This window comes from Tiliqua scincoides, chromosome 2, assembly GCF_035046505.1.
Source record: "Tiliqua scincoides isolate rTilSci1 chromosome 2, rTilSci1.hap2, whole genome shotgun sequence".
Lineage (NCBI taxonomy): Eukaryota > Metazoa > Chordata > Lepidosauria > Squamata > Scincidae > Tiliqua > Tiliqua scincoides.
The window spans coordinates 259,403,815-259,423,799 of record NC_089822.1 but is presented as its reverse complement, the minus strand read 5'-3'; the positions used below and the strand labels follow the sequence as shown (position 1 = coordinate 259,423,799).

Genomic DNA, 19,985 nt, shown 5'->3' with positions numbered 1-19,985 from the left:
CAAATCCCATGAAAAGACCAGAAAGAGAGAGAGCTAGGATTTTTTTAAAAAAACTCCTGTCAATACTAACCCCTGAGCATGCACAGAATAAAAAAAGATTCACTCTGAACAAAAATCCAGACCACAAAGAGAGCTAGGATTTTTTTAAAAAGCTCCTGTCAATACTAACCCCTGAGCAAGCACAGAATAAAAAAGAAAGACATCAGACCCCACAAAAATCCAGACATTTTGTCCTAATGGACAAAATTTCAAGACATGCTTCCTAATAGGATCATACACACACACACATCATACATAACCCATGATCAGAGAATAATATACTCACCAAAATCTGCAGCCTTCTTTCTTTTTGGAAAGGTGTGGTGTGGCAAAAAAAGATGTGTCCTGCTTTTATAGGGAAAATCTCACATCTGTGCATACCAGATAGATTCTGTTCCCATGTCAAAAAGTTTGAAAAATTTCCAAGTTATTGGAATGCAATAGTCCTGGATTAACCCCAGTTTTGACCTGTGTCTGGTTTTTCACATGCAAAAATCCAGATACAGAATCTGATTCCCATGTCAAAAAGTTTGAAAAATTTCCAAGTTATTGGAATGCAATAGTCCTGGATTAACCTGATAAACTATCCATTCTGTGTCTGGATTTTTGCACGTGCAAAAAACCAGACACCAAATTCTATTCCCAGTCTCATGGATTGATAAAATAGCTGAAATTGTTTTCCCATATAGAAAAGAAATGTGCTTGATCAGCTTCTGATTTTCAGTCCTTTTTTTTTTTTTTTTGGTGTAACCCCTATGTGAGCAGGTTCTATTCTCCCATGCCCCCAAGCCCATGTCTTCTAAAATTCAATTGAAATAAAGCCCCCCTGTAAGCAACAGAACAGTCAAAAGTTCATATAAAGAATATAATTTTTATTCCTAAACATGCACATTTTAATAAGCAACCCCTCCCTCACATCCCTCATGTCTTCTACATTATGTTCATTTTCCCTAGCATGCAAGACCTGTATTTTATTTCATACAATCAGATATTAATAAATCAGCCCCACCCGCTCATCTCAGATAAAACCAAAAAGATTTGGCTTTGACCACTCTTTCAACAGAAATCAAAAATACGCGATCTTCATATTTGATCATTTTCTCATTTGATTTGATTGGCTCAGAATCAGATTGGATTTGCTCAAGCATGCGCATAAGGATTACTGGAAAATCCTGCTTTATTTCCGGACACCCCAGTGAAAACGCAATGCAGAGGGCGGTATGCACCAGGCATGCAATATCAATTCTATTCATAACTCTGCACATTTTCTCTCTTATGAAGTCCTGAGTCCATTTCATACATTCATGAGCACCCTGGGCTGGATCATAAGAACATAAGAACATAAGAACATAAGAACAGCCCCACTGGATCAGGCCATAGGCCCATCTAGTCCAGCTTCCTGTATCTCACAGCGGCCTACCAAATGCCCCAGGGAGCACACCAGATAACAAGAGACCTCATCCTGGTGCTCTCCCCTACATCTGGCATTCTGACTTAACCCATTCCTAAAATCAGGAGGTTGCGCATACACATCATGCCTTGTACCCCATAATGGATTTTTCCTCCAGAAACTCGTCCAATCCCCTTTTAAAGGCGTCTAGGCTAGACGCCAGCACCACATCCTGTGGCAAGGAGTTCCACAGACCGACCACACGCTGAGTAAAGAAATATTTTCTTTTGTCTGTCCTAACCCGCCCAACACTCAATTTTAGTGGATGTCCCCTGGTTCTGGTATTATGTGAGAGTGTAAAGAGCATCTCCCTATCCACTCTGTCCATCCCCTGCATAATTTTGTATGTCTCAATCATGTCCCCCCTCAGGCGTCTCTTTTCTAGGCTGAAGAGGCCCAAACGCCGTAGCCTTTCCTCATAAGGAAGGTGCCCCAGCCCCGTAATCATCTTAGTCGCTCTCTTTTGCACCTTTTCCATTTCCACTATGTCTTTTTTGAGATGCGGCGACCAGAACTGGACACAATACTCCAGGTGTGGCCTTACCATCGATTTGTACAACGGCATTATAATACTAGCCGTTTTGTTCTCAATACCCTTCCTAATGATCCCAAGCATAGAATTGGCCTTCTTCACTGCCGCCGCACATTGGGTCGACACTTTCATCGACCTGTCCACCACCACCCCAAGATCTCTCTCCTGATCTGTCACAGACAGCTCAGAACCCATCAGCCTATATCTAAAGTTTTGATTTTTTTTTTAAAGTTTTGATCCTTTTTTCTACATCCGTCACACAAATTTTCTAGAAAGTTGCTCACACAATACTTCACAATGGCGTACAGGGTTGCTCTCAGCAAACTTTTCGTGACTCTTTGTTGTGTTTGTGATGTCAGATTTTTGTTCTGTCTGTCCAGCGGGAGAACCCCTAAAATGTTTCGTAACATTTTGAAAGCGTCTTGCTTCACATCCTTCTTTGGAATAGCCTACAGAAAAAAAAAAAAACACAAATAAGTATTTTTGATTTTACATTTCAGGCAACACACTCACGTATGCACTCAAGCACAATGATTTACCTCTGCTTCAGTTTCTCTAGGTACAGGTGGTTCTTCCATTGCAAATTGGTAAACCAGGTTCAAAGATGGAAACAGTAACACGTCATCCTCCTCCTCATCTTCATAACGCCTACATTTTTGCTTCTTCTTCATAGGTGCCTGCAGTAGGCTTTGAGAATCAGTGGGTCTGTCTGGGGTCTCCGGCTCATCGCAGCTCTCCATCTTGAACAGTTTGCGAACATAGTTTTGAGAATCCATGGGTCTGACCGGGGTCTCCCCTCCCTCAGAAGGCAGCACGTTCTCCTTCTCCTCGGGGCTCTCCATCTTGACCAACACCATAGTGTGATTTTCACTCTCCTCCCCGGCAGGCGATGTGGGAGAGCTTTTCAGAGGGGAGGCCATGGCAGAAACAGCAGCAACAGCAAAGGCTGAACGGGTTTCTCCCTCCCCCGAAAGGCCCTGGGCCTTAAATACAAGGACATGTCTGGACCTGTTCCCACTCCCCCCTTTTTTGCTGTTTGTGCAGTGTGCTATTTGTGCAGTGTGTAAGCCTCTTGCTCTGTAAGCCAGTCCCGAACATGTTTTTGAGACAGAGATTTACTTTGCTTTTTGGCCTCTCGAAAGAGCGTGTTTACCCCTCCAAAGCTCCTGACCGCTCCAGGTGTATAATATATATTTTTTAAAAATTTCCTCATGCTTTTCCATGGCTCCAGTTAGCACAGAAATGTGCACAATCAGATAACGTAATTCTATTTTATTTTCTTCTTCACAGTTATTTTCATTCCTCCTCCAGCTTTTTAGGGAAGCAGGAACAGCCTAACGGCTCACTGAGAGTCATGCGCCCAAAATCCTTTTCAATTTCCTAGACAAGACAAAAAAATCATGTCTCACACATTTTTTTTTTTCTCAGTGATTGAGGTGTCTAGTTATATTTCAGACCCCCCCCCCCCATAAAATTTTACATACAGACATGCACGGACACTGGGGATTTGTCTTCTTTGGGACTTTCCAGATATCTTCACTGGTATCCCCATCAGCCGACCAGTCTGATTTTTTTTTAAAAAGAAATTTGCAAACTATTTCCACTCCACCCCATGTACCTGATATCGAAACCATCCCATACTCTCCCCCCCAAAAAAAAAAACAAACATTTTTTTTTTTGCTTACCATGGATTGCGTCCAATAGGGTGCTGAATCCACTTCACTTTCCTGGCTGTCAGGCAGAGAACTACCCCTGTATAAAACCCCTTCTGGAGGTCCAATACAGGGCTCTGGTTCTTCACTCTCAAGGGGGACCTTCCTTTCCAATTGAATCATCCATGTGTGTACCCCATTCAAGTGAATTACTACGGGGATCCACAGCGTTATAAAAATTGATAGTTGTACCCAAACACTGCCCGTCTACAGTCTCCATTTTTATTTTTAATTTTTTTACACTCGGGCCGGGGTCTTAAATACAGGGGCATGCCCTGGCATGCCCGGACATGTTCCTGAAAGCCAATTCCTATTGGTCAACAGTGATGGGACGAGCTGTTTAAGGGGTCATATAAACCCCTTTCCAACACTTTATTGGCAGGCTCCTTTTCCGGCCAAACCAATTGTCGGGGTGCTACAAATCCCTTCCCTAGTGGTCAAGGGGAAAGGAGAATGTTGTTTGAGGGGTCACATGAACCCCTTTCCAACACTTTATTGTGGGGCTCCTTTTCTCACCAAACCAAATGTCGGGGTGCTACAAAACCCCTCCCTAGTGGTCGACAGTCTTGGGGGCAGTTGTTTGAGGGGTCACTTGAACCCCCTTAGGGGGCGGAATTTCTGGTAAAAAGGGGCGGGACTTCAGCCGTCAAAGTTAGTTTGACATAAAGTATGTACATCCTACTACTTGTGGAGACCAGAACTGGACACAATACTCCAGGTGTGGCCTTACCATCGATTTGTACAAAGGCATTATAACATTAGCCATCTTATTCTCAATATCTTTTCTAATGATCTCAAGCCTGGAATTAGCCTTCTTCAGTGCCGCCGCACTTTGGGTTGACACTTTCATTGAGTTGTCCACAAGCACTCTAAGATCTCTCTCCTGATCTGTCTCAGATAGCTCAGAATCCATTAGCCTATATTTAAAGTTTTGCTTCTTTGCCCCTATGTGCATGACTTTATATTTACTTACATTGAAAAGCATCTGCCATTTTGCAGCCCATTCTCCCAGTTTGGAGTGATCCTTTTGGAGCTCTTCACAATCTCTTCTGGTCTTTACCACTTGGAAAAGTTTGGTGTCACCTGCAAACTTGGCCACCTCACCTCACCTGGACCTGTCTGCAGGTCATTGTTGTCCACAATTGTTGAAAGCAGAGGCAGAAGCAGTTTCCAGTCAGTCTCCCATATCAGGCTTAAGAGCCTGAACTAGAAAACTCACCTGTCCTGGGGAGCCCTGCTCTCCTCAGGCACCTTTCTGCCCACCCACTCCCCGGCCTTTTGCAACTGGATCAGAGCAACTTTCATTCTTCACCCCTGTCTGTGGGACTCCTTCATGCAAACTGACATGCAAGGGGCACAAGAGATGGCAGATGACCTACAGTCAGTTTTATTTATATCTGCGAGGGGTAGAATTGCCACCTACCTCTCCTTATCTGCAATTATATTCTTGTTATCCACTAATACTGGGCTGGAGCCGCATCAAACAGGCATGGGTTGGCCCATGGAGAATAGTTGGACACATCTGTGTCTGCTCCCAGACTATGCCCACCATCTTGGGCATTCCAGCTGAACATTCACAACCCTGGTGATGATGGGAGGTCTTTGGAAGACTACCTAAGGTTTGTTTTCGGGCTGGGGCAAACCAAGGGAAGGAGCCAAGAGACAGGTGGGGGAGGAGGACTGGTGAAGCAATGCCCCCCCCCCCACTGAAATCTGAGGCCTTGTTGTTGGGCCAGCAACCTTCAATGAATCCAGGGTTAGCAAGCACAGAAAAATCATCGCCACAACATTCAGCGCACTGAGGGAATCTAACCCATTTTTCCCCATAGGCTCAATGATTCAGGACTCACTAATTTGATATTCTTTAGGTTTTCCAAGAAGCTCTAATGGAAATGCACAAGATCCCTGGAGGAGATAGGATGCCAAGAGTGGTGGTGTCAACAGTGGTCCCTTACTTTGGCAGGCAAGCATAAGGTGAATCTCAGGGCTCTAACTAGTAGAGGGTGTGCTGAACAGCTGCAGCCACTAGAGGCAACCAGGTTATTAAGGAATAAAAGCAGCACCTGATGAAGGGAGCGCTTGTTGGGAAGTAGGAGGAGAAAACCTTGAAGGAAGGAACTGAACTGAAGGAAAGGACAGGATTAATGGACTGAGGAACTAATGACTGATGAACAACTGGAACTACTGATGGACTAACTGACTAAAGGACAGGTGGGTGAATGGACTTTGGAGACTGGTGTGTGGCTGCTGAACCAAAGACCTGCTGATGACCAAGGTGCTGCTGTAGTAGCAGGAGGAGCTGCTGGCAGGAGAGAGGAGGAAGGAGGACCTCTGCAGGTGGAACAGGCCAGGTGCCCTGGTAGTGGGGTTCAGCAGTGCTGCAGGGCAGAACTAGGGGGAAAGAAGGGGAGCTAATTAGCTTAAAGTGGACTTAGGTTCTCTAAGCGGAGCTTGGCCTTGCAATCTGGCAAAAGAGTAGCTAACTGTAGCAGATAATTATTAGTATTAACTAGAACTAGGGGGAAAAAGGGGAGCTAATTAGCTGAAAGTGGAAATCGGTTCTCTAAGCAAAGCTTGGCCTTGGAATCTGGCAAAACAGTAGCTAACTGTAGCAGGTAACAAGAACTGATGGTATTTGTCATTAATTTATTGTAGGGCTAAACCACTGCCTTCTTTGCCTAAAGGCTCCGTCCTGAACACTCCTACCTGGGAATAATTGCCATTGAAACAAATGGGACTTACTTCTGAGTAAACGTGCCAAAGATGGTCTCTCCTTCTCTGTGACTTTGCCCAGCCTTCAGTGCTCCACTACAGGAGAGGCGCAGACCAGCCCCAGCCTCCCCCTGCACTTCTGTCGCCACTTCTGAAGCCGCTTCTCATCAAGATGCCTGCTTGCAACAGTGACACAGGGAGACCAGAAGTGTCTCTGCGAGTCCCTCCATGTGCAGAACCAGGTGGGGGGCCTGAGTTGCCCTCCCCAAGGGACAGGCCTGCCTAGTGGAACACCCATTTCTGCCTCAGATTAGGCTATCATTAGAAGTGTCCAAAATGGTTTAATTTTTCATGGATGGTGGTGTTATCTAAAAAAAAAAAAAAAAAAGGAACTGGAAGTGGTGTTATGTGTTTTTATTCCAAATTCCAACCTTACAGCATTTTTATCCGGTGTAATCACTGTCATAGAAGTGGCACATATGTATCCTATGCTTGTGGCTGTCAGCAGACATAGTCACAGGAGCAAAACAGGCAGAAGACACATTATTCCCCTCCCAACACACAGACTGGGATTAAACTTACAAGATCCATTTAAGATTTGCAGGCTACTTGTATGAACAACTATACTGGGCAGTCCAATCCTATCCACACTTTCTTGGAAACAAACTGGTTTTAAAGTGCAGGGGAAAAAAGTCACAGCAGCATAGCAAGCAACCATTAAACATTGCCTACTTGTGAGTAAATGTGAATTGGAGTAGCTGTTTCCCTTTCCACATTGATCAGCTTGCAGGGAGATGGTTTGCCAGCATGTGACTCCACAGGCAGGCAGGCAGCTGCTGGGTCTTGAAGTATCTACATAGGAGAGCAGCTGTGGTAAAATAGGGGTGATCTTGAGAGCAAAGCCAGCAGAGCCTGAGAAGAAGATCCTGCGACTGCCTCAGGGAGAGAGTCTCAGGTGGGCTTTATCATCCATCCAAAAGAAGGGGAGGAGGGTCTCTCCACAGAAGGAGGCTCCTGAGTGAGTGTAGAGATGGACTCCTATGTCAGCATCAAAAAAGGCCACCTGCTCCCCAGCACAGTCCAGAGTCACTCGGATCCTCTTGTGCTCCTCTTGTCCCTGAGCTCCTCTTGTGCTCCTGGCTCAGGGACAGAGGGGGGTATTTGGGGGGGATTAAGAACTCTGTACTGACGTCCCCACTTACCCACAGCCCAGATCCCTTCCTCAGGACTAATATCAGACATGCCCTTTCTCCTCACGCACTTCTTGGCAACCCCCACAGCCCTCACTCCAAAATCTCCCACAATGACCTCCCAGAAGTGTCTGCCTTCTGTGAAGCCCTCACGGTCCAGCACACAAAACACAAACTCAAATCTCTCAGGATTGTTGGGCAGATCTTGACATTCAGCTCCACATCTCACACTTTTGTGATCCTCAGACAGGACGAGCCAGGGATGAGCCGTGTCTGGATCCAGAGTCACATTTTCTGTAGGAATGAAGGGGAGGAGGAGAGAGAAGCAGAATCAGGAGAGTCATCGGGAGCCACAGCGACAGGAAGGGCTGTGGGGTGGTGACCAGTCAGGTATGGGGCAGAGGTGGGAGGTGATGGGCAGCTGATTGGCTGCCTGGCTGTTGCTGGGCAACATGGAGGAGCAGACTGAGGGGGCCGTGACTTACCCTCTGTGATTGGGAGGGAGAGGGCAAAGCAGTCCCTTGGGGGCCTGAGTGTGGCCAACAGAGCCCGTTTGCTGGATGGACTCACTCCCCATAGACTATGGTGGGGCTGGCTTCTGAGCAGAGATGCATTGCTTTGGGCTCAGGCTGCAGTCCTAACCATGTTCCCTGGGAGTAGCCCCATAGACTATGCTGGGGCTGGCTTCCAGATAGATGTGCTTGGGCTTGGGCTGCAATCCCATCTGAGTAGGTCTCATTGACTATGGTGGGACTCAGTGGCAGAGCTAATGATCGTGTAGCCCTGTGCCAAGTTCAAAATGATGCCCCGGAAGTGATATCACACCCATGTTTTTTAAAAAGTGAAAATTGAGGAAAAACCTGGCTCCTTTCCCAGAAGCTCGCCACCTACTTGCTCTGCCGCCACCCCTCAGGCAGTGGCATAGCTAATGCATCTATCTACTACCTGCGGTCAAAGAAGATTTTGTAGCCCCCTCCCCACGACAAAATCAAATTTAACTAAATTGAAAGTGTGCCCCTTATTGGTTAGAGACACTGTGCTGGGCTGAAGAGGGACAGTAATTCTCCTCCTGCTCAATATAAGAGATGCTCCACTTGAAAAAGTGCCTCTTTACCCGGTTAGCAGGGTGACTGAATTATGATACATGGAAATGAGAGCAGACTCATATGAACACCGTCTTGGTTCCATGTTGTATCATATAACGTCTCATTGGCTCTCAGAACAATCAGTCTCATAGGTCAGTTTTGAGTTACGAAAAATCCACTTTCTGTTCCATAAGGCTATTGCGTTTTCATTTTCTGGTTAATTGGTCATAACTTTTGATAGAATACAGATATTCCAATGAAGTTTGTTTCATTGCATTCTGCATTAAATTACCTTTCCAATGATATATAACATGGTGGTATTATTCGTACCTATCAAGCTTTTCACAATTTTGGCCACTAGTATCAAACTCAGCTTCTTGCCCCCCTAAAACTAGATGCCTGGTGCAACTGCCACACCCTGCACCCCCTTAGCTACACAACTGGTGGGACTTGCTTCTGAGTGGACATGCATAGCATAGGGCTCTCAGGTGCTCTCTGAATTGGATGCAGGTGCAGGGAAGTTTGCTGTGCTGGGACTTAAAGAATGGTGAGCTAACTTATTTTCAGGCTTGCATTCCCTTTGGGTCCCCCCCTTGCCTCTATCTTTACCAGGGGCCTCTGTCTCCCTGGTTGGGGGGAGGCGGTCCTCTGCTCAGTCCCTGCTGCTCACTGGCTGACATTCAGGCAAACACAGTTGTTCTACTAATAATATTGCAAAAAGAAAAATCTGTTCTTGAACCTTGATGAGCTCTCCCCACCTTCCTCTCAGCCCTTGCACCATGGGAAGTCCTATCAAAACCTGCCCATCATATGCATCCTTGTACATCATTCTTGATTACCTGGGAATTGTTCCATGACACCCTTCAAAAGGGGTTTTACATCAAAGAATCCCCAGATTCTGCAGGTCAGTTCAGGAGGAAAAGCCACAGGATTCCAAAATGCTTTCTTCTCATACCTAATGTGGAGGAGGAAAATATCTGATCTCACACTCCACACAACTGGAATTCCTGACTGGAGTAAAAGGATGACATGCAGGAGAAGAAAAGAGCAGAAACCCTGATGGGCAAGAACTGATGGGAGGTGTTCAGGTGAGGAAGATTCTCTAGCAATGGCAGTATACAAGTGCTTTTATGCTAATACCCAAAGTCTATGAGCAAAGATGGAGGAACTGGAATATTTGGTGACTAGGGAAATCATTGATATAGTGGGCATAACGCAAACATGGTGGAATGCGGAGAAACAGTGGGATACCGCAATCCCGGGCTATAAACTCTACAGGAGGGACAGAGAGGGGTGTGTTGGTGGTGGGGTGGCCATTTGTGTTAAAGAAGAGGTGGAGTCCAGCAAAGTAGATATTGAAGGCAGGTCTGACTCCACCATACAATCTCTGTGGGTTAAATTATCAGGTTTGAGGAGCGATGTAATAGTGGGGGCATGCTATCGTCCTCCGGACCAGAAACCAGTAGAGGACCTTGAAATGAGGAAACAGATCAGGGAGGTGTCGAGGAGGGACAGGGTGGTAATCATGGGGGACTTCAATTATCTTCACGTCGACTTGATCAATTCGTGCTCTGGTCATGAAAGAGAAACCAGTTTTCTTGACATGCTAAATGACTGTGGTTTAGAGAAACTAGTCATGGAGCCCACCAGAGGACAGGCGACTCTGGATTTAATATTGTGTGGCACACAGAACCTGGTTAGAGAGCTGTTGGGGAACAGTGACCATGCTGCAATTAGTTTCACCATGAATGTCGGGGAAGAGTGCCAAACAAATCTGACACAAAAACCCTTGACTTCCGAAGGGCGGACTTCCCTCAAATGAGGATACTGGTTAGGAAGAAGTTGAAAGGGAAGGTAAAGAGGATCCAATCTCTCCAGAGTGCATTGAAGCTGTTTAAATCAACAGTAATAAAGGCCCAGCAGAAGTGTATACCGCAAAGGAAGAAGGGCTTGACTAAGTCCAGGAGCGTGTCCACATGGCTAACAAGTCAAGACGGAGAGGCTGTAAAGGACAAGGAAACTTCCTTCCATAAATGGAAGTCTTGCCCTAATAAGGAGAATAAAAAGCAACATAAACTGTGGCAAAAGAAATGTCAGAAGGTGCTACGGGAGGCCAAGAGAGACTATGAGGAACGCATGGCCAGTAACATTAAGGGGAATAATAAAAACTTCTTCAAATATGTTAGAAGCAAGAAACCCACCAGAGAAGCAGTTGGCCCCCCGGATGGTGAGGGAGAGAAAGGGGAGGTAAAAGGAGACTTAGAAATAGCTGAGAAATTAAATGAGTTCTTTGCATCTGTCTTCACGACGGAACACCTTGGGCAGATACCGCCACCTGAACAGCCCCTCTTGACCAAGGAATTAAGTCGGGTAGAAGTTAAAAGAGAAGATGTTTCAGATCTAATTGACAAATTAAAGACCAATTCCATTAATTATATTAAATCAAAGTAAATGGAAACTTGGAACACAAATATTGTGAAGACTAAAGTGGTATTAAGGTAACTAAAAGGGTTATGCTTTAAAAAAGAAATTATATAAAATATTTTATAGATGGTATTTAATTCCAGAGAAAATCGTAAAAATGTACCCTGGGTCATCAAACAAATGTTGGTTAAGTAAAAAATTGAGGGAATTTTTTATTATATATGGTGGATATGCAAAAAAGCAAAGAAATATTGGAAAATGATATATAAACTGTTACAAGAGATATTGAAGTGTGTATTACCATTTAAACTGGAAACATTCCTCTTAAATGCAACATCAGAAATTAAGAGTCAGATAAGAAATATTTTATTTTAAATTTTAGTTTAGTGACAAGAGCGTATAAGTAAAAATGTGAAGTCTTTTTATGATTGAATAGATAATTTTAGATAAAAAATATTGATTGTTTAGTTAAGTTATTAATCAGTAGATTAACAAATATGATAATTTTAGTATTGATGAATAACCTGTTTATAGACATGATCAATTTTTTCTTCTCTTTTTTTTGGACTTATGTATGTTGTAATCGATGGCCTCATCTGTAACCTGTGTAGTCCCAGCCTTAACCGATTTTCCTTACCTGTATCTGTAATAGACAAATTAGAGATCAATAAGTCACCAGGCCCTGATGGCATCCACCCAAGAGTTATTAAGGAACTGAAGAATGAAGATGCTGATCTCTTGACTAAAATATACAACTTATCCCTGGAAACAGCCATGGTGCCATAAGATTGAAGGACAGCAAATATCACACCAATCTTTAAAAAGGGAAGGAGGGGGAGGCCCGGGAAAGTATAGACCGGTCAGCCTAATGTCTGTTCCAGGTAAGATGGTGGAATGCCTCATCAAAGATAAAATCTTAAAACACATAGACGAACAAGCCTTGCTGAGGGAGAATCAGCCTGACTTCTGTAAGGGTAAGTCTTGCCTCTCAAACCCTTTAGAATTTTTTGAAAAGTTCAACAGGCATGTGGATGCGGGAGAACCTGTGGACATTATATATCTGGACATTCAGAAAGCGTTTGACACGGTCCCTCACCAAAGACTGCTGAGAAAGCTCCACAGTCAGGGAATTAGAAGGCAGGTCCTATCCTGGATTAGGAACTGGTTGGGGTTCAGGAAGCAGGGAGTGGATGTCAATGGGCAGTTTTCACAGTGGAAAGAGGTGTGCCCCAAGGATCTGTCCTGGGACCGGTGCTCTTCAACCTGTTCATAAATGACCTGGAGGCAGGGCTAAGCAGCGAGGTGGCCAAGTTTGCAGATGACACCAAACTTTTCCAAGTGGTGAAGACCAGAAGAGATTGTGAAGAGCTCCGGAAGGATCTCTCCAAACTGGGAGACTGGGCAGCAAAATGGCAGATGCGTTTCAATGTAAATAAATGTAAAGTCATGCACATTGGGGCAAAGAATCAAAACTCTACATATAGGCTAATGGGTTCTGAGCTGTCTGTGACAATTCAGGAGAGAGCTCTTGGGGTGCTGGTGGACAGCTCTATGAAAGTGTCGACCCAATGTGCGGTGGCAGCGAAGAGGGCTAATTCCATGCTTGGGATCATTAGGAAAGGCACTGATAATAAGATGGCTAATATTGTAATGCCGTTGTACAAATCAATGGTTAGGCCACACCTGGGGTATTGTGTCTAGTTCTCGTAGCCACATCTCAAAAAGGATATAGTGGAGTTGGAAAAGGTGCAAAAGAGAGCAACTGAAATGATTACTGGGCTGGGGCACCTTCCCTATGAGGAAAGGCTACAGCGTTTGGGACTCTTCAGTCTAGAAAACAGGTGCCTGAGGCGCATGATTGAGACATACCAAATCATGCAGGGGGTGAACAGAGTGGATAGAGAGACGCTTTTTTCCCTCTCGCATAACACTAGAACCAGAGGACATCCACGAAAATTGAGTGTTGGGAGAGTTAGGACAGACAGAAGAAAATATTCCTTTACCCAGCATGTAATTAGTTTGTGGAACACCTTACCACAAGAAGTGGTTATGGCATCTTGCCTGGATGCCTTTAAGAGGGGATTGGACAAATTTCTGGAGGAGAAGTTCAATACAGTTTACAAGTCATAGTAGGTATGTGCAAGCTCTTGGTTTTGGAGACAGGCTGCCTCTGATAGCCAGATGCAGGGGAGGGCATCAGGCCACAGGTTGTGTCTGGTGTCTTGTGTGCTCCCTGGGGCCACTGTGAGATACAGGAAGTTGGACTAGATGGGCCTTTGGCCTGATCCAGTGGGGCTCTTCTTATGTTCTTGGTGTAAATGGATATAAAATACAACAGGTACAGCAGGCACCTTTGTAGCTGAGGGAAGGGGACAGATGTCTGGCAGCCCTGATGGATTTGCAGATGGAATGTTGTAAAGAGAGGCCCTGAGTGGAGCACTGGAGGGTGGGGAGTCCTGCATTCTCTCCCCAAGAGCCATGAGAGAACCACGTTCTTAACAGACCATTCCCAGCATCAGGTGACAAGAAGGGAAACGAGTGGGATCCACGTACCTCTGCAAGGTCTTCCTAATATCCTGGGGGAAAAAAAGAAAAAGATCTCAGCGCCTGCCACAAGCAAGTCAGACTTTTCACACCCTGCACAGAGGTGCTCTCTGGTCCTCCACTGTCCAGTTGGTAGTGATCCATCTTCCACACTCCACTCAAGGACTGAGGTGCAGCTCCACAGAATAATCACAAGCTGGGCAAAGAAAAGTTTCCTTTTTCTTGTCCTGATCCATCAATTCTGTGTCACACCTCCTGATCTATTGTCAGACCCAGCTAATGGCCTTGACCTCTGTCCGTAACCTGGGATCTCCATCAGTATAAGATAGAAGGGGAGGCAGAGGCATATCTTCAGGGAGCAAGGGGGTCAAATACCCCAGACACCACGCTTGCCGTGCATCCATCCATTGCCCCCTTCCATGGCACTCAGTTGGTTGCTGATAAGGATCAGTCTGCCAATCTGAGGGCTGCCCCCTGAGGGCTCCCTCCCACAGATATTCTGAGGGCCAGGGAAGCCACGCGTGGCCTTCTAAATCCCAAAAATAGTCACTTCCAAGGAAACTGCAGGCGGCATATCTGGCTCTCAGAACGGTTCCGGCGGGATGCAGTGGGCATGGGGTTTGGCACCTCCAGGTGGGGGTAGCACCCCTGGAGGTGTGGCCCCAGGAGCCACAGTGGTTTGGAACACCGCCAAGGGGAGGGCTCTGCTTGAGCTTCCCCTGCTGTTGTTGAAACCAAGTATGAGAAAGAAGAGAGACCCAGGACATCTTCTGCTGAGTGTGGAGATGACACTGCTGCCCTTTCATGTCCCTCTCCCTTGCTCAGCTAGAGATAGGACACCCCCCCCCCCATAAATCCTTTGGTGACCAGCAATCCAGGGCAGTCACTCAGGCCCATGCTTCCCATTCATTCTTGTCTTCTTCAGGGTGAGATTGGGGCATGCCCAGGCAGGGATTCCCCTCCATTATCAGGCTTCCAGCACATGCATTCCAGATGCCCCGGGTCTCTCTTTCTCTGCACAGATCCTGGACAGTGGGTGAGGCTCCACTGGAGCACCACAGAAGCCCATTAGCGGGGCTTGAGAGCAGCAGAACTGAGCAGAGCTGGAGGGAAAACAGTGGTCAGGAAGTAGCCATGAGAACAGATTCCAGAATCTTGGGAACCTGCAGGCCACACTGAAATAAAATGAACTGACTGATTTCTCTTGAGTGCGCATGTACCTAAGAGAGGTCTTTCAGCCCAGGCCTGAGCTGCCTGGCGTGTGGGACTGACGGGGTGCTGAAAACAGCTGATGCAGCATCCTGAGCACCACAGGGCAGCTTCTGGTGGCTCCTCCAGGGAAGGGGATGTTTGTTCCCTTTCTCCAGGTAAGGAAAGTGGCCCCACAATGGGGTTTTGCAGTAGCTCTGGAGTGTTCCATCTCAGACCATGCAGCCCGACAAGGAGTTCAGGATCTGGTAGAGCTGAGTTCCGCAGGTCCTGCCCTTCCCCCACCCGGCCCCCTCCCCAGCACAAAATCTCCCCACCCCTCTCCCCACCTCCCCTCGCCCTGAGACGCTGCCTCACCGCTCCCCCCATGTCCCCACCTACCTCTCCACTGCCCTGGGGTTCAGATGATCACAAAGCGGCAGAGCAGCAGCTTTCCACCAGTGCAAGCCCAGCTCTGGTTCATGCTGAACTAGCTCTGGTGCTCGGCTGGTGCTAAGCCCTGACAGTGCACACTGGTGGTAAGCCGGCATGCGTATCTCCAGATTAGGCTCTTCAGCAGCACAACACGCTGAGTCCTTCATTCTTGTGTAGGTCAAGGAAGCACAGAGCAGTTTCTTCCCCTGGGGAGGAACCTGAGCTATTTCTACCCCCTCTCACCTTCAGGAGCTCGCTTGCTGGCTGCTGGCATTTCTCCTCCATCTGCTGGATGAGACCTTCAAGGGCGGACAGTTCCTCCACCCGTCTGGCCATGTGCTCCTCTCTTCTGGTTGCAATTTCCTTCTCCAGCTCTTCCAACTGCGAGAGGAGAAACGTCTTTTGTTTTTCCAGAAACTGGTGTAGTTGGTTGAAAACAGCCTCTGTCGTTGTCTTCTTTTCTTCTATTTGTCCCTGCAACAAGTAGTTGTAAAGAGGAAAGGAGAGAAATGTCAGGAATATTTAGGCTATTGGGTAGGAAGCTTAAATCCAGGACCCCAAAGGTAGCGTTAAGAACATAAGAGCCCCACTGGATCAGGCCAAAGGTCCATCTAGTCCAGCTTTCTGTATCTCACAGTGGTCCACCAAATGCCCCAGGGAGCACACCCCAGTGCCCTCCCCTGCATCTGGCACTCAGAGGCAGCCTACCTATAAAACCAAGAATTTGCACATACCTACCATGACTTGTATCCTGTAATGAACTTTTCCTCCAGAAATTTCTCCAATTCTCGGAAGTGCCTCCTGTTCTACATGCAGGGCCAGCTAGGCAGGCCAAGATCAGGGGTCTCAATGCGTGGATTGGACAGTGGTATAAAGAGGAGGGGTTTAGATTTGTTAGGCACTGGGGAACATTTTCGACAATCAGGGCCTGTACAAGAGGGACAGGCTTCACTTGAACCAGAATGGAACCAGACTGCTGGCACATAACGTTAAAAAGCTGGCAAAAGAGCTTCTAAACTGTATTGTATTGGTAACCTCCAGTCTCGAAAGACTATGGTATCGCGCTCTGAAAGGTGGTTCTGGCACAGCGTCTAGTGTGGCTGAAAAGGCCAATCCGGGAGTGACAATCCCTTCCACACTGGGAGCAAGTGCAGTCTGTCCCTGGTCTGTCTCCCTGACTATGGGCCTTCCTTCTTTGCCTCTTTGCCTCAGACTGTTGGCAAAGTGTCTCTTCAAACTGGGAAAGGCCATGCTGCACAGCCTGCCTCCAAGCGGGCCGCTCAGAGGCCAGGGTTTCCCACTTGTTGAGGTCCATCCCTAAGGCCTTCAGATCCCTCTTGCAGATGTCCTTGTATCGCAGCTGTGGTCTACCTGTAGGGCGCTTTCCTTGTACGAGTTCTCCATAGAGGAGATCCTTTGGGATCCGCCCATCATCCATTCTCACAACATGACCGAGCCAACGCAGGCGTCTCTGTTTCAGCAGTGAATACATGCTAGGGATTCTAGCACGTTCCAGGACTGTGTTGTTTGGAACTTTGTCCTGCCAGGTGATGCCGAGGATGCGTTGGAGGCATCGCATGTGGAAAGCGTTCAGTTTCCCCTCCTGTTGTGAGCGAAGAGTCCATGACTCTCTGCAGTACAGAAGTGTACTCAGGACGCAAGCTCTGTAGACCTGGATCTTGGTATGTTCCGTTAGCTTCTTGTTGGACCAGGCTCTCTTTGTGAGTCTGGAAAACATGGTAGCTGCTTTACCGATGCGCTTGTTTAGCTCGGTATCGAGAGAAAGAGTGTCAGAGATCGTTGAGCCAAGGTACACAAAGTCATGGACATGGCTGTCTAAACATGGACATGGCAAGTCTAAACTGACCCATGAGGGAAACCCAACAGGAGCTGAGGGGCATCCGGTTTGGAACTCCTCATCACTATGGGATGAGGATAGGGAGGTTAGAGAACAAAAAGCTAGTGACAGTAGCAGTAGGAAATGGGAATGGAAGCATGAATGGGATCTGATAGAGAGTTCGGCACAGTGAGAGGCTGCAGGGATAGAGGAGCTAATAAGCAGCCCATTTGGGGGAACTTCGTATACAAGGGCTTTTATGCTAATGCCACTGCTTTTTGTTTCATGTCTGTGATGCAGTAGCGGCAGCAAAGGAAAGGCCAGCATTGTTTTGTGCAAGGCCTTTTATAGACCTTGAGCTATTGCAAGACATTCATTCATTCATATAAGTTCATCTTTAATATATTCATTTATATAAACTTATGCAAATTTATTCAGATTTTTCCCCTGCCCCCGACACAGTGTCAGAAAGCTCATGCGGCCCTCCTGCCAAACACTTTGGACACCCTTGGTCTAGAGGGCAGAGCCTCCGTTTGCCTGAAGATAACATCTGCAGGTCGCCAGTTCGAGGCCACTGGCACCGTGTGACCTTGAAGCAGCTGACAAGCTGAGCCGAGTTATTCCAACTGCTCTGAGCATGGGAGGATGGAGGCCAGAATGTGAAACCAGATCAGAAAGAAACATCTGAATGTTGTGGTTCTTGAAAGATAGAACCTTCTTTCAGTTGTAAAAATCCCTGCGGGGATTCAAATAGCCTGCCTATGTAAACGGCCTTGAATAAAGTCTGAGGAGAAATCTGACGACCAAGAAAGGCGGTATATAAATACCTGTATTATTATTACTATTTACAGATATGGGTTCTAGTAGCTGTTCACTTCCAATGCAACAGGAACACTTACGAGCAGGTCTCGGCTTTCCTTTTCTGATCCTGCTTTGCTTGCCAGAATTATCCCTCGCTCCTGCCTCAGATCTTCCAGACAGCTACACAATTGGTCCTGCAGCAAAGAGAAACGTTTCTGTTTGGATTCTTTTTCAGGGGAGGGAAGGGGGTTTACTATCTAAAGGAGTGTTTGAACTCTGCATAAGAATGGGAAAGCAGTTGAGGTGTATGCTTGTTCCTTGCATTTCAGTGCCTTCTGGGCAGGTCTCTGGACTTGGTGTCTGATAATGGTATCTTACATGCACAGAAGGAGATTGCAGTTGGGACTAGTCAATTAGTGTTTATCCCTGAGAGGGAGATGGGAAAGAATGCCCTTCAACCTCCCCTTGTGTCCAATCCTGACATCAGGAGCACTGATTCTAAAGATGTGTCATAACCTGGAGCAGGCAAACCCTTTTCCTGCTGTGGGCCTCCATGTTACAAGTCTTCCCACAAGGACTTCTCTCCAACCAAGCTGCATGTTACACCCATCACTGGCCCTTGAGATTTAAAGTCACTCACCTTGCATTCCTTGGCAGCCTCTTCCAAAAGCAGGACTGTATGTGATCGATGTTCTGGGGATCTCTCACAAATCAGACACAACAACTCCTGGTCTTCTTTGCAGAACAGGTGGAGTTTTTCCTTGTGTCTCAAACATAAATGCTCTTTTCCCCAGTAAAATGACAGACATTTAATTTTTTCTTCTATATTTGCCAGTTGCCAGTTTGGCTGGAAATTTCCTCTCTTGATTTTAGCTTTGCAAAGGGCACACTTCAAGTTCCCCAGATCTTTCCACTTCTCACAGTAGTTGGTGATGCAGTCCTTGCAGAAGTTGTGGCCACAGTCCACGGACACAGGGTCTGTCAGGTACTCCAAGCAGATGGGACACTTGACTTCTTCCTCTACATCCATGGATGGTGAGACTGAGACCATGGCTGATCAAGACTCCGTGGATGGATTCAGGCAGCTTCTGAGACCTGTACAAGAACAGCAGGTGGGTGTCGGTGAGCAACAGAAGAAATACCACCTGAGGAATAACTATTTCACAGACTGCCCATTGCAGAAGATCTGTGAATTTTCCACCGTGGTGCCCAGTTTGTAGGACTAATAATGGGAGGTGTTTGTTTTTGTTGATAATCACATAAACACATAAAACACCACATTTTGGTCTTTAAGAGATCAAAATGAAAACAGAAAACCCTCAGTGTTCAAGAAATTTTCCAGTAATTAATACCTGTAGATAACTTTTCTAGTTAGAAGGAATACCAGGGCCACATCTCCTGACACTCTGTCACCTGCCTGGTGCACTTTTAAAGAATTTAAAATTAATAAAATTGAGAACTTTGGAATAAAACTTTCTGTCTGTTTCATTGTTTCAAATCATGAAACCTGTGAAAAAATAAATCCATTTTCAAACACCTTGTGAAGTCCATATCGAGGGCGGATCCCCGGGGTATTGGTTCTGCTGTACCGTCTAGACCTGCCCAGTCTCTCCCTGGCCAGTGCAAATAACGGGGTGCCGAAAAAAGGGGTTTGTTTACCTTCTTTACTTTAGTTGCGGCTTTTACATTCACGGAGGGGTCCTGTTCCCTCACAAGACCCCAGTACCCCCTAGGTACAGTTTCAGTTACAGTCTTTCCAGTTTCCTGAAATCAAGGGGTCAGTTGCCCCACTGACCTTTCTCCCACAGTCCTCACCAGGAAAGGTGTCAGGCACGTGGTGTTCTCTGCAGGTAGGTTCTGGCGTCAGTGTAGTCTCTTTGGAAAGGGCTGGGTCAGGCTGGTGCCCTCCTCTCCTTTTTGCTCTCACCGGTTTGTAGGTCTAGCTTAGAGGTGCTCCTTGAGTCCTCTGTACTTGGGGATCTCCCAAAGCCCTTGGGAAGCTCTTTCCTCAAGGAGCCAGAGTCTTGGACCTCTGC

The 19,985-nt window shown here is 46.5% G+C and overlaps 2 protein-coding genes across 2 annotated transcripts in view; both read right to left on the bottom strand.

Annotated features, from left to right (window-relative positions):
- The window catches only part of LOC136639112 (tripartite motif-containing protein 10-like), a 107,406-nt gene that overhangs the window by 70,528 nt on the left and 16,893 nt on the right, over positions 1-19,985 (bottom strand). The gene's annotated exons all lie outside the window — the stretch shown is intronic.
- On the bottom strand, positions 7,121-18,979 carry LOC136641959 (tripartite motif-containing protein 10-like). The gene is made up of 7 exons (XM_066618098.1): positions 18,590-18,979; positions 18,048-18,143; positions 15,555-15,785; positions 13,698-13,720; positions 9,560-9,675; positions 7,595-7,929; positions 7,121-7,562 (listed from the first exon to the last, which is right to left on the bottom strand). The coding sequence occupies exons 1-7, from the start codon at positions 18,977-18,979 to the stop codon at positions 7,383-7,385; spliced, it is 1,371 nt and encodes a 456-aa protein (XP_066474195.1). The 3' UTR covers positions 7,121-7,382.